A 14377-nucleotide genomic window follows, 5' to 3' on the forward strand; every position below is an offset into this window, starting at 1 on the left:
TATATTAAACAATACTTGGCTGAACCTGTGGAACCAACCGGCTATCTAACGTGTATGGCCATGTTCACATGTGCAATATTTAGTGAGTTTTTTACCTCAGTATTTGTAAGCCAGAACCAGGAGTGGGTGATAAATGCAGAAATGGTGCATATGTTTCTATTATACTTTTCCTCTGATTGTCCCACTCCTGGTTTTGGCTTACACATACTGAGGTAAAAAAAACCTCACCAAATACTGAATGTGCGAATACGGATAATTCAAAAGTCCAAGTAAGCCGAGGCACCAAAAGGCAAATCTTTATAAAAAGTTCAAACTTTATTCCATAATGTTAAAAACAGACCACAGAAAAATGACAGGGCAACGTTTCAGCCATATCTGGCCTTTTTCAGGGCTTAAAAAATACAAACATGATGCACAGATAGCACAACAATGCTTTATATATGTTCCATAATGAGTGGGCTCCTCGTCTTCCTCCTCAGAGGGGCCCATTCAGGTAGGCACACAAGCGATTTGACACATCAGATAAATAATAATATTTAAACCCATCATAAAAAATATATATATATATGCAGACAGTAGCTGTAGAGAGGAGCATCGCTTGAAGAAAATGTCACAAAACCAATGTGATGGAGTAAGGGTGGTTATCACAGGCAGATTATAATGAGGGCAATCTGGGCTACCATCCAGGGTCTGCGGCTACGGAGTGCCCAAGGTCAAATAGCCCTCATTATAATGGTTTGTGCACCACTCTGCTGCTGACGATACACGATGGCAGCACAACTTCAGGGAAACTCCCGTCGCCTGAGCTGTGACGTGCCAGCGCGATAGTGTCATCAGCCAGCGCACGCCCCCACGTACGTGCCACAAGTACAAGTGGAGCCACGAGATTCAGAGCAGGGCACCAGGAGAACGGAGCCAAGGTGAGTATTTTTTTATTAATAGGTGTACGGGATGTGTGCCTATATATAGGAGGCTATGTCTGGGTTTATACTGTATCTAGGGAGCTATGTAGTGGCTCATGCTGTATGTAGGGGGCTGTGTGTGGACTTATACTTTATATACAGGGCTATGTGGGGGCTCATACTGTATATAGGGGGCTGTGTTTGGGCTCATTTTGTATATAGGGGGCTATATGAGGGCTCATACTGTATAAAGGCGGCTGTGTGGGGGCTCATTGTACGTAGGGGGCATAATGCGTGGGCCTCTGACCTATTTTCCTCATTGCAGTGCGGCTTATGGTCTCCTTTTCTTGTTCTGATTGATGGAATTCCCTGATGAATCCTTGAATGACCAAAAGAGGGGGAAATGCATTGAATGATGCCATAGAGCTAAGTACACTACGGTTCAGGCCATATAGGATCTATATATACAGCTCTGGCAAAAATTTAAAAAAAAGAAAAAAAAAAAAACATTCTCCAGATCTGAACCCCATTGAAAACCTCTGGAATGCAATCAAAAGGAAGATGGATAGTCACAAGCCATCAAACAAAGAAGAACTGCTTAAATTTATGTACCAGGAGTAGCATAAGGTCACCCAAAACCAGTGTGAAATACTAGAGGAAAGCATGCCAAGATGCATGAAAGCTGTGATTGAAAATCATGGTTATTATTATTATACATTTTTATAGCGCCATTTATTCCATGGCACTTTACATGTGAACGGGACAAATATAGACAAGTACAATAAACATGAGTAAAACAATGCACACACAAGTACAGGAGGAGAGAGGACCCTGCCCGCGAGGGCTCACAGTCTACAGGGGATGGGTAAGGATACACTAGGAGAGGGTAGAGCTGGTCATGCGGCGGTTCAGTAGACTCAGGATCACTGCAGGTTGTAAGCTTGTTGGAAGAGGTGAGTCTTCAGGTTCCTTTTGAAGGTTTCCGTGGTAGGCGAGAGCCTGGTGTGTTAGGGTAGAGAGTTCCAGAGTATAGGGGAAGCACGGGAGAATTCTTGGATGCGGTTGTGGGAGGAAGAGATGAGAGTAGAGAAGGAGATCATGAGACGATCGGAGGTTGCGTGTAGGTAGGTACCGGGAGACCATGTCACAGATGTATGGAGGAGTCAGGTTGTGAATGGCTTTGTATGTCATTGTTAGTGTTTTGAACTGTAGCCTCTGGGCAATAGGAAGCCAGTCAAGGGCCTGGCAGAGAGGAGAGGCAGGGGAATAACGGAGAGACAGGTGGATTAGTCGGGCAGCAGAGTTCAGGATGGATTGGAGTGGTGCCAGAGTGCTAGAGGGGAGGCCGGAGAGTAGGAGGTTGCAGTAGTCGAGGCGGGAGATGATAAGGGCATGTACTAGTGTTTTTGTGGTTTCATAGACAAGGAATGCACGGATCCGGGAAATGTTTTTGAGTTGGAATCGGCAAGAGGAGGCAAGGGCTTGGATATGTGGCTTGAAAGAGAGGGTAGAGTCAAGGATCACTCCGAGGCAGCGAGCGTGCGGGATGGGGGAAAGTGAACAGCCATTGACATTGATGCATAGGTTGGGTGGAGGGGTAGAGTGAGATGGGGGAAAGATGATGAATTCTGTTTTGTCCATGTTCAGTTTTAGAAAGCGAGCAGAAAAGATGAAATAGCAGACAGACATTGTGGAATTTTGGTCAGTAAGGAAGTGAGGTCAGGTCCAGATAGGTAGATCTCTGCGTGTCATCAGCGTAGAGATGATATTGTAAACCGTGGGATTCTATGAGCTGTCCCAGGCCGAAGGTGTAGATGGAGAAGAGTAGAGGGCCTAGAACTGAGCCTTGGGAAACACCGACAGACAGGGGGCGAGATGAGGAGGTTGTGTGGAAGAGGGAGACACTGAATGTCCGGTCTGTTAGATATGATGAGATCCAGGATAGGACTAAGTCTGTGATGCCAAGAGATGAGAGAATCTGTAACAGGAGGTAGTGGTCCACAGTGTCGAAGGCAGAAGACAGGTCAAAGAGAAGGAGGACAGAGTAGTGTCGCTTGCTCTTGGCGGTTAGTAGGTCATTGGTCACTTTAGTTAGGCCAGTTTCAGTTGAGTGATGGGGTTGGAAGCCAGATTGTAACCGGTCAAAGAGGGAGCAGGAGGAGAGGTGGGAGGACAGTTCAAGATGGACATGCTGTTCCAGTAGTTTTGAGGCATAAGGGAGAAGGGATATCGGGCGATAGCTGGACACAGAGGATGGGTCGAGGGAGGGTTTTTGAGGATAGGTGTGATTGATGCATGTTTGAAGGATGAGGGGAAGACACAGTTTGTAAGTGAGAGGTTGAAGAGTTGTGTTAGGGTTGGGATGAAGACTTTTGCGAGGTTAGGAACGAGGTGGGACGGGAGCGGGTCAAGCGTGCAAGTGGTGAGATGTGATCTTGACAGAAGGATGGAGAGCTGATCGTCTGTCATGGTGGAGAAGCTGGCTTTGGAACAGGGCTGAGACGTCAAGAGGAGGGGCATTGGGCCAAAGCTTTGTCTGATGTTATCGATCTTCTGCTTAAAGACAGAGGCAAATTCTTCAGCAGAAATGAGAGGGGAGGGAGGAGGTGCTGGGGGACAGAGTAGAGAATTGAAAGTGTTGAAGAGCTGTTTAGGGTTGTGAGTCAGGGAGGATATGAGAGATGAGAAGTAGGTTTGTTTTGCAGCAGTGAGGGTGGACTTGAAGCTGGCGAGGGACTGCTTGTATGCAGTGAAGTGCTCAGCAGAACGAGATCTCTGCCATCTCCGCTCAGCAACCCTGGAAGCCCGTCTCAGTTCTTTCGTCAGGCTGGTTAGCCAGGGCTGCCTGTTGATTGTACGAGTTTTGCTATGCGTGAGGGGGGCAGCCAAATCAAGTGTAGCTGTTATTGTGGTGTTATAAAAAGTGGCAGCAGCATCTGTGTCATGGAAGGAAGCTATGTCTGTAACAGGGAGAAGGGACTCAGAAAGTGAGTGTAAATTGAGGTGTTTGAGATTTCTGCGAGGGTGAATGAGTTTGTGGAGTGGAGGTTGCGCACAATATTCCACAAAATATTGATTTCTCAACTCTTCCTGAGCTAAAACATTAGTATTGTTGTTTCTAAATTATTACGAACTTGTTTTCTTTGCATTATTTGAGGTCTGAAAGCATTTGTTTGTTTTTTAAATTTTGACCATTTTTCTTTGTCAGAAAAAAATGCAAAATGTATTGCTTGGAAATTCGGAGACATGTTGTCAGAGGTTTATAGAATAAAAGAACAATTTACATTTTACTCAAAAATATACCTATAAAGACAAAATCAGACAAACTGAACATTTTGCAGTGGTCTCTTAATTTTTTGCCAGAGCAAAAATATATGATAGTCCATGTCCATAGAAACATGAGAAACATGACTATGAGGTATATGGATGTTTCGTGGTATACTTGTGCTGCCACTTGACTGGCCATTTATGATCTGAAGGGTTATTCTTTGTTAGACAAGGGCATCATATATGTTTCTTCTTGTACTTTATTAGGGGGGTATCTGGTCAGATTGTTGAAAAATATTGATGATATATATATATATATATATATATATAAACCCCTCAGGCCACTAGAATCTATATTGTATATATTTATATATGTTCATTACATATTATTTGATCACCTATTGATGCGTGGTCTGTTGTAGTGGTAGGGATACACCAATAAAGGAATTTTTAGTTTTTTTTTTGTTATGGTGTACATGTATAAGGGCCCCATAGGTCGGCTGCTTTGGATGTTGATTGATGTGGCTGTGTGCTGGCTCATTTTGTATGTAGTGGGCTATGTGGTGGGTCATACTGCATATAGGGGGATGTTAACATATTGATTCTGCTCAATATTCCGTCATACAATTATTCATAATTTTTTATAATAATATTGACCAAATCCATGTGGCCACTTGGGAAAATTAATCTCCCTCCCTTGCTCTATTATGCATAGCGCTATGTTATTTCTGGTTAGTGCACCAGAGCACCAGTGTGTTACTCACATGATCTATCACATGATCTATCAAAGGGGATCATGTAATATGTCACGTGATACATCGGGTACCTGTGGAAGGGGAGGGTGCAAGGTCCTACCTTCTAAACTTCCCAAGGCCCTGGCTACTCTTAATCCTCCCCTGGTGGTTATAGTAGTCCACCTAATAGAACTATTCCCATTATCTTATGTTGAATTAAGATTAGGCATGCGATAATTAACATATCTCCATAGCTCCCAACCATCCCTCATTGTGCGGGACTGTCCCGCATTTGATGCTTTTCCCCGCTGTCCTGCCCGGGACACTCTGCTCCCGCAAACAACACAGGAGAATTAGCCGTCACACACCCCCTTGTGTTAGGCCACGCCCCTTCCCCATGTTCCTGAGTTTTACTCTTAGGGCTTCCTGTGGCATGAAGGAGGCACTGCCAGCATTGGGCACGGGGTCATGATCCGCAGGACACAGACGTGGCGAGGAGGAGGAGGACGAGGAGCTCAGCTGGATGTTGTGCAGGACGAGCAGGCACACCGACCCTCATGTCCCCGGTGTGTGTGGTGCCAGGTAGGTGCCAGCAGGATAATGAGCTGGAGTGGGCATGCTCGGTAGCCATGTGCTGCAGCAGGCTGCTTGTTGCTCTGCTTGTGACAAAGGAAACTAGTTCTCACCGTGCAGAGAAATGTCTCCATATTTACTGATCTGCACCTAATGAGGCTTTGTGCTGTCGCTGCCCCTCCATCACTGCCAGGGAAGCAACACATGCCCTGGTGAGGGCACCTGCAGGTGAGCGCCATGCAGCACTGGCACAGGGCTCACACACCCCCTTCTCTGGAGAGAAGCACGTGCCCTGGTGATGCGCTGCCTGTTATGTGTGGGGTCAGGAGGTGTTTACAGTGTGAATGTAGCAGAGCCGTGTGTGTACGAGGTGTACGGAGCGGAGCCGTGTGTGTACGAGGTGCATGGAGCGGAGCCGTGTGTGTATGGAGCGTAGCCGTGTGTGTACGAGGTGTACGGAGCGGAGCTGAATGTATACGAGGTGTACGGAGTGGAGCTGAATGTGTACGGAGCGGAGCTGAATGTGTACGAGGTGTACGGAGCTGAATGTGTACGGAGCGGAGCTGAGTGTGTACGAGTTGTACGGAGCGGAGCCGTGTGTATGAGGTGTACCGAGCGGAGCTGAATGTGTACGAGGTGTACGGAGTGGAGCTGAATGTGTACGAGGTGTACGGAGTGGAGCTGAATGTGTACGAGGTGTACGGAGCGGAGCTGAATGTGTACGAGGTGTACGGAGCGGAGCTGAATGTGTACGAGGTGTACGGAGCGGAGCTGAATGTGTACGAGGTGTACGGAGCGGAGCTGAATGTGTACGAGGTGTACGGAGCGGAGCTGTGTGTATGAGGTGTACGGAGCGGAGCTGTGTGTATGAGGTGTACGGAGCGGAGCCGTGTGTATGAGGTGTACGGAGCGGAGCCGTGTGTATGAGGTGTATGGAGCGGAGCTAAATGTGTACGAGGTGTACGGAGCGGAGCCGCGTGTGTACAAGGTGTATGGAGTGGAGCGTGTGTGTACAGAGCGCAGCCGCGTGTGTAGGAGTAGCTATGTGTGGCCATTATACGGTACGAAGTATCATGTGCGGCCAATATACAGTATGGAGCACTGTGTGGCCATATTTTTTTGTTTATAATTATTCTTTATGAAAGTGTGATCAGCAGTGCTAAATGGGTGTGGTTGGGAAGTGGATATGGGTGTGGCTAGTTATGAATGGGTGTGGTCAGAGGTGTAGCCTAAAATTTGCCGCACGCCGCAAACTTTGTCCCTCTTTCCCATCTTCAAAAGTTGGGAGGTATGTATCTCATTTGCACAAATAGGTAATGGTGGTGAAGGTGTCTTGTATGATTAAAAGACAGATCGCATAGGAATTGCACTGCTCATGCTGGACAATCGGCTACGTTCCCGCCAAGAGATTTTGGTAAGCTTTTGCAGATTTTCTGCACCATTTCTGCACCCATTAAGTAAAATAGGTTACCGTACTTACATTTAAAAAAAAATATGCAGCATAAAATTCTCAACAAAGTCTCATCAAGGGAACATAGTATTAGGCAGACAGTAAATATCTTTGCTTCCCGTGTGTGGTCACTTCTAGGATAGGAAGAACGGCGAGCAATCAGTGACTCGCGGCTCCTTGCTCTGTACCAGCTCTGAAATGGAAGCCTGATCTCAGTGATAACCTGCAGCAGGGTGGTCCGTACTGTGGGGTATCAGCAAAAATCGATATCTTGGCTTACAAAAATTATTATACTGCATTGTCCTGGGCTACAATTCTTTTCTTGTGAAAGTGGAGGTCTGTTATAAGGTAAAGGTCTAATTTTACTGTTTCACCTCCCTGGAAATAATAAAGATGATATCTCCATCGTACCTATTATTCCTTTGGTGGATAGTACCTCCTCCCATTGTTCCTGATTATTTATGATTATCTGAAAAGACACAAAAATAGATAATATGCTAGATGTCTAAAAACAATGGAAACAGACTGTAAATGGTCTCTTTATTTAAAGGGGATCTGTCACCAGATTATGCTGGGCAGCAAAGTTTGTGAACAGGTCCACTCTTCTGATACCCAAAACGCCATACAAACTATCGAAAAATAATCATGAGTGGAGCTCTCCCCCCAGCCCTCCTTCAGCCTCATTCAGACATCAGTATTTTTATGTATGCAAAACATTTGCACCAGTATCATCAGTATTTTGGATCCTCCTGTGATCAGTGTTTGGTCACTGTATCATCAGAGGTGGTCAGCGTGTCATCAGTGGTGGTCTGAGTGTACTCCGTGTTTGGCCAGTGTGTCATCAGTGGTGGCCAGTGTGTCATCAGTGTCTAATAAGTATTTGGTCGGTGTCTCATCAGTAGTTGGTCGGTGTCTCATCAGTGGTGTTTGGTGTGTGTCATCATTGTTTGGTCAGCGTGTCATCAGTGGTGGCCAGTGTGTCATCAGTGGTGGTCAGTGTGTAATCACTCTTTGGTCAATGTGACATCAGTGGTGGTCAGTGTTTAATCCGTGTTTGGTCACTGTGTTATCAGTGGTGGTCAGTGTGTTATCAGTGGTGGTCAGTGTGTTATCAGTGGTGGTCAGTGTGTCATCAGAGGTGGTCAGTGTGTTATCAGTGGTGGTCAGTGTGTAATCCGTGTTTGGTCAGTGTGTTATCAGTGGTGGTCAGTGTGTTATCAGTGGTGGTCAGTGTGTCATCAGAGGTGGTCAGTGTGTTATCAGTGGTGGTCAGTGTGTAATCCGTGTTTGGTCAGTGTGTCATCAGTGTTTGGTCACTGTGTTATCAGTGGTGGTCAGTGTGTTATCAGTGGTGGTCAGTGTGAAATCCGTGTTTGGTCACTGTGTTATCAGTGGTGGTCAGTGTGTTATCAGTGGTGGTCAGTGTGTCATCAGAGGTGGTCAGTGTGTTATCAGTGGTGGTCAGTGTGTAATCCGTGTTTGGTCAGTGTGTCATCAGTGTTTGGTCACTGTGTTATCAGTGGTGGTCAGTGTGTCATCCGTGTTTGGTCAGTGTGTCATCAGTGTTTGGTCACTGTGTTATCAGTGGTGGTCAGTGTGTAATCTGTGTTTGGTCACTGTGTTATCAGTGGTGGTCAGGGTGTTATCAGTGGTGGCCAGTGTGTCATCAGTGGTGGTCAGTTTGTTATCAGTGTTTTTTACAGCTGGATAAATAAATAAATGACAAAGCTTCTCCTATTCTTTTCAATGTTAAATAGCTAAAACATATGGAAAACACATGGATGCTGTCCGTGTGCTCTACGTGTTTTTCATGGACCCATAGACTTGTATTGGCCCTTGTTATCTGTGCTACTGGAAAAAGACGGACAAGTGAACAGCTCCATAGATTATCATGGGTACATGTTATATCCATGAAAAACACCCTGGATGTGTGCATGAGGCCTTACAGTCATTGACGGGCTATATATTTGCAGGTAAGGGAAGACTGAAATCCTCCCGTGCTCACATTATAAACTTCCGGACACATTGGCACAGCACTGATGACGTTGCTGCTATGAGGTCAGTAGGCAGCCATGGGACCTTTGCAGTGGGGAATTCAATTGAGCTGTACATAGCAGTCAGAATGCATCATTTAAATCATTTAAAGTCTGGCAACCCCTTTAAAAAATAAAAAATCCATGTATATGAAAACCTGGACCACAATACATGACTTATGGGCTTTGTGGGATGGAGTCCGTGGAAGAAATTAAAGGGAACCGCTCAACTTGGAAAACGCACCTGCACTTTGATGGACATCTCCGGTGCAGCACATCTATGCGCAACAAGCTGTCAATCAAAGATGTGTGCCGTGCGTGCAGCCGCCGCGCCGAGCAATGACTGTAATCACTTCGTGCTCGCCCCGACTTTCAGCTATGTTTATTTCATGTGTCCATTTTTACTATCGGTGCGACGTCTGCTGTTCTTGTGTAATAAGTCCGAGCTTCTCCTGTATATTGATCTGTAAACATCGGACAGCGCTGGGGCGGCACACGGGTGGCATCTGAGACCCATATATCTGACTGGGTGAGACTGATCCGTGACTCGGGTCAGAACCTGACAGGCCTCCATTCTATAGTGGACAATCAGACTGTAAAACGTCGCGGACATGTGATCAGCGCCCTAGAACGGACAGGGGCCCTCTCTGAACGACACGTGTGCGACAAACAGCCGTCCCACTGAGGCCTCACTTCTGTGGAAAGGAATGACGTCTTTCTCTGGCGGATTCCTGGCTGAATAGTGCCCAGAAAATGCCCAGAACAGTGAATATGGCCATGTCTATGTAAACCCACTTACTCTTCATATGCTCAGGCTTTTGCGTGTCTTTTAACCCCTTCAGGTCTCCAAAGGAGCCAAGCAAAAAGTAGGGACCTCTGACCGGTCCATTGCTCAGACGTCTTCTGTACCTTACCATACAAGGCAATGGGACAGCTCAAGAACCAACAAAAAACCCAAATGCTAAAAAGGTCTTCAGGGAAAAAAACCGCTGCTGCTTCCTGAGGCATAAAAAAGACATGGTGTGAACTTAGCCTTATAGGTTAGGCCCGCAGTCTGGCAGATGCACAGATGGCAGTCAGATAATAATGGACCCATTCATGCACAGATGTCGGCTCCGATCGGTCTGACATCAGCCTGTGTACGGCGCCTCCAGCATCTCTCACCTGCAGGATAATGTCCTTCTTCTTACCGGCCATGTCTGCAGCGCAGCCGTCGCCTCGTACACAGCGCGCTCCGTCTCCTAGGAGAAGCAACAACGCTAGCCCTGGGTCTCCATGACAACACAAGTAAACGCCTCACTGAGCCGCAGCCAATGGAAGAGAAGTGGAGGAGGGGCCTGAGAGAACAGCGCTTTCCAAGCAGCACCGGAAATAGTAGGTGTTCTCTAATCTGCTTCCTGCCATACTGTGTGTGACATGGGGGAGGTGTCCTGCTGTGTGTGACATGGAGGAGGTGTCCTGTGTGTGACATGGAGGAGGTGTCCTGCTGTGTGTGACAGGGGGGAGGTGTCCTGTGTGTGACATGGAGGAGGTGTCCTGCTGTGTGTGACATGGAGGAGGTGTCCTGTGTGTGACATGGGGGAGGTGTCCTGCTGTGTGTGACACGGGGGAGGTGTCCTGTGTGTGTGACACGGGGGAGGTGTCCTGTGTGTGTGACACGGGGGAGGTGTCCTGCTGTGTGTGACATGGAGGAGGTGTCCTGCTGTGTGTGACATGGAGGAGGTGTCCTGTGTGACAGGGGGGAGGTGTCCTGTGTGTGACACGGAGGAGGTGTCCTGCTGTGTGTGACACGGAGGAGGTGTCCTGCTGTGTGTGACACGGAGGAGGTGTCCTGCTGTGTGTGACACGGAGGAGGTGTCCTGCTGTGTGTGACATGGAGGAGGTGTCCTGTGTGTGACATGGAGGAGGTGTCCTGCTGTGTGTGACAGGGGGGAGGTGTCCTGTGTGTGACATGGAGGAGGTGTCCTGCTGTGTGTGACATGGAGGAGGTGTCCTGCTGTGTGACATGGGGGAGGTGTCCTGCTGTGTGTGACACGGGGGAGGTGTCCTGCTGTGTGTGACACGGGGGAGGTGTCCTGTGTGTGTGACACGGGGGAGGTGTCCTGCTGTGTGTGACATGGGGGAGGTGTCCTGCTGTGTGTGACATGGAGGAGGTGTCCTGCTGTGTGTGACATGGAGGAGGTGTCCTGTGTGACAGGGGGGAGGTGTCCTGTGTGTGACACGGAGGAGGTGTCCTGCTGTGTGTGACACGGAGGAGGTGTCCTGCTGTGTGTGACACGGGGGAGGTGTCCTGCTGTGTGTGACACGGGGGAGGTGTCCTGCTGTGTGTGACATGGAGGAGGTGTCCTGCTGTGTGTGACATGGAGGAGGTGTCCTGTGTGTGACAGGGGGGAGGTGTCCTGTGTGTGACAGGGGGGAGGTGTCCTGTGTGTGACACGGAGGAGGTGTCCTGCTGTGTGTGACACGGAGGAGGTGTCCTGCTGTGTGTGACACGGAGGAGGTGTCCTGCTGTGTGTGACACGGGGGAGGTGTCCTGCTGTGTGTGACACGGGGGAGGTGTCCTGCTGTGTGTGACACGGGGGAGGTGTCCTGCTGTGTGTGACACGGGGGAGGTGTCCTGCTGTGTGTGACACGGGGGAGGTGTCCTGCTGTGTGTGACACGGGGGAGGTGTCCTGCTGTGTGTGACACGGAGGAGGTGTCCTGCTGTGTGTGACACGGAGGAGGTGTCCTGCTGTGTGTGACACGGGGGAGGTGTCCTGCTGTGTGTGACACGGGGGAGGTGTCCTGCTGTGTGTGACACGGAGGAGGTGTCCTGCTGTGTGTGACACGGAGGAGGTGTCCTGCTGTGTGTGACACGGGGGAGGTGTCCTGCTGTGTGTGACATGGAGGAGGTGTCCTGCTGTGTGTGATGCAACGCTCCAGGGACCTGGTCGTTGCAGTAATGTCACTTTCCTCTAGGGGAGAGTGATGTTACGTTTGGAGGCAAAGAAGGACAACTGCATCCAGGTATCACAAACATGCAACACATTTCACTCTGTTCCAATCACGCAAAACGCAGCACATTAGTGTTACCTGCGTGAGCTTTCCTGACATGCTCAATGAGTCGTGGAGCTCCTTTTCCTGTGCGGTTTGAATTAAAATGCTCTCTTATTCTCACAAAAAGCGGGCGAATGGTTTTCCCAATATAGAAAAAACCACATGGGCAAATAATAACATACACTACATATGTAGTTCTACATGAAATAAATTGCCGTACCTGATGGAAAACCGCACCAAAATGTAACTTACCTGTTATGTGAAAAGAACAAAAATTACAATGGCCACATTTAAAATTGCCTTTAGGGGCTACTGTGTCTAACCAATTCTCTTGCTCACCCACAAAGCAATTTTGGACCAATAAGTCCTTCAAATTTTTACTGCGACGAGAAGCAAATAAGGGACCATTTTCTACCATCTGTGCTAGATCTGCATCCTTGCTCAAGATATACCAATTTCTTCTAATAATGGACCTGATATACCTATCCATCGGACTAAACTTAAAAGAAAAAACAAATTTGTTGCCCTTTCCATTCTTTTTTGGAATATGGGGAGTGATGCAACTATTGCCAACCGCCCTTTTTAATGCTGTACCATCATTTTTTTCTTTTTTTGTCTGGACTATTTGCATACTTACGTATGAAGTGCACCCAAGGGTCTATGCAGATAGTGTCGGCAGTATTGGCATAGCAGCAGCTCCCAGTTGCGGGTATCTTGGTAGGTGGTGCAGCAGTGCCGTGTTCATTTTTTCTTCTTTTTTTTCTTACCCTTCTTTTTTTCTTGCCCAATCCCAGCCTTGATGAAGCATCCCCAGATCATCACTGATCCTCCACCAAATTTCACAGTGGGTACAAGACACTGTGGCTTGTACGCCTCTCCAGGTCTCCGTCTAACCATTAGATGACCAGGTGTTGGGCAAAGCTGAAAATTAGACTCAGAGAAGATTACCTTATTCCAGTCCTCTATGTTCCAATCCTTATGGTCTTTGGCAAACTTCAGCCTGGCTCTCCTTTGCTGCTCATTGATCAAAGGCTTTATTCCTGCTTTACATGATTCGAGTCCTGCCTCTAGGAGCCAGTTACGAACTGTTCTTGCTGTGCACTTCACCCCAGTTGCCATTTTATTCCTTTCATAGGTCAATTGATGTCATCCTGCAGTTGCTGAGTGACATTTAGTAAGATGACCGTCATCCCGGTTAGTGGAGAGTCGTTTTCGCCCTCTGCCGGTCTGTAGCTTTATTGTCCTCAATGTCTGCTGCTTGACCTTGTTGTAATGGACTGCCATCTTAGAAATTTTAAGGATGGAGGCAACATGTGTTCCTCTGCTAGTAAAGCCAGAATTGCGCCCTTCTTTTCCTCACTCAAGACTTTTCTTTTCAACTCCTTTGGCATGGTTAAAAGTTATTTTTTCATTCCTATTAATTTTGGGATATTACTAGCACTTGTTTTGCCTTCCAGCTTGTCCTGTTGCAAGAGGATTGTGAACACCACAGCAGTGTTTTTTATACTTTCCTTCGTTAAATAAAATTTGGTTCAGGTGATCACTCAAACAGAAGCACATTAAGTAGAATGAGGTGTACTCTGGTTGGAATACAACTGACACTGGAATGTAGAGAAGCTGATTTTTATAAAACTGTCCAGTGGTCTCTTAATTTTTGCCAAAGCTGCAGGTCAGTTTACCTCAACGGGGTGGGGATCTCCACAGATTGCTTCTTAGGAGAGAAGGGAAATGGATTCTCCGTACAGAGGCAATGGGTCCTTTGGGACTAAATGAAAAAATTGATATGGCAGTTTTTTTTTTATAAACAATTACCTTCGCATTTGTTTATCTGTTATGAACCCTGTTCAACTATTATGTTCTTTTGTTGTTAGTGCTCTAAGATTGATCATTGTCAAATGTTTTTATTTGTTTCTATTTAAGTGTTTTATCACATATTGGTAGGTGGGTTTTTGTATCGTGGTGGGTGTCGGGGGATGGGTGGCCCATTGGATCACGACAATTTAAGGGTGTCTGCCCATTTCCTTTTACTATCAGGACCCGTTGAAGCGCAGCTGCGCGAAACGGCCGTTGTCCTCTTCAATCCACGTTCTCCCTAGTTGTTTTCCTGCATATGCCGCAATAAACCATTGTTGAATCACAAGACCGGTGAGTGCACCATCATTTTTTTCTTTTTTTGTCTGGACATCAAACAAAGAAGAACTGCTTAAATTTTTGCACGAGAAGTGGCATAAGGTCACCCAAAAGCAGTGTGAAAGACTGGTGGAAAGCATGCCAAGACATATGAAAGCTGTGATTTTTCTGAACTCTTCCCGAGTTAAAAAATTTGTATTGTTGTTTCAAAATGATTATGAACTTGTTTTTTTTTGCATTATTTGAGGTCT

General features: G+C 47.1%; 1 protein-coding gene across 3 annotated transcripts in view; it reads right to left on the reverse strand.

The window, feature by feature from the left end:
• LOC143784186 (thioredoxin domain-containing protein 6-like) overlaps positions 1–10419 on the reverse strand; it is a 70316-nt gene extending 59897 nt beyond the window's left edge. The window contains exons 1-2 of one of the 3 annotated variants that reach the window (XR_013217729.1): positions 10124–10246; positions 7338–7395 (exon numbers count right to left, since the gene is read on the reverse strand). Coding sequence is in view for 2 of the 3 variants with exons in the window: in XM_077272116.1 (XP_077128231.1) it covers positions 7338–7395; positions 10124–10156 (91 nt within the window). In the remaining variant the exon portion in view is untranslated. Of the gene's footprint in view, positions 1–7337; positions 7396–10123 lie in introns of all 3 variants that reach the window. The other 2 variants (XM_077272118.1, XM_077272116.1) reach the window with 2 other exon arrangements.
• Positions 10420–14377: the final 3958 nt, after the last annotated feature.

This window comes from Ranitomeya variabilis, chromosome 7 (assembly GCF_051348905.1).
Source record: "Ranitomeya variabilis isolate aRanVar5 chromosome 7, aRanVar5.hap1, whole genome shotgun sequence".
NCBI classification, from domain to species: Eukaryota; Metazoa; Chordata; class Amphibia; order Anura; family Dendrobatidae; genus Ranitomeya; species Ranitomeya variabilis.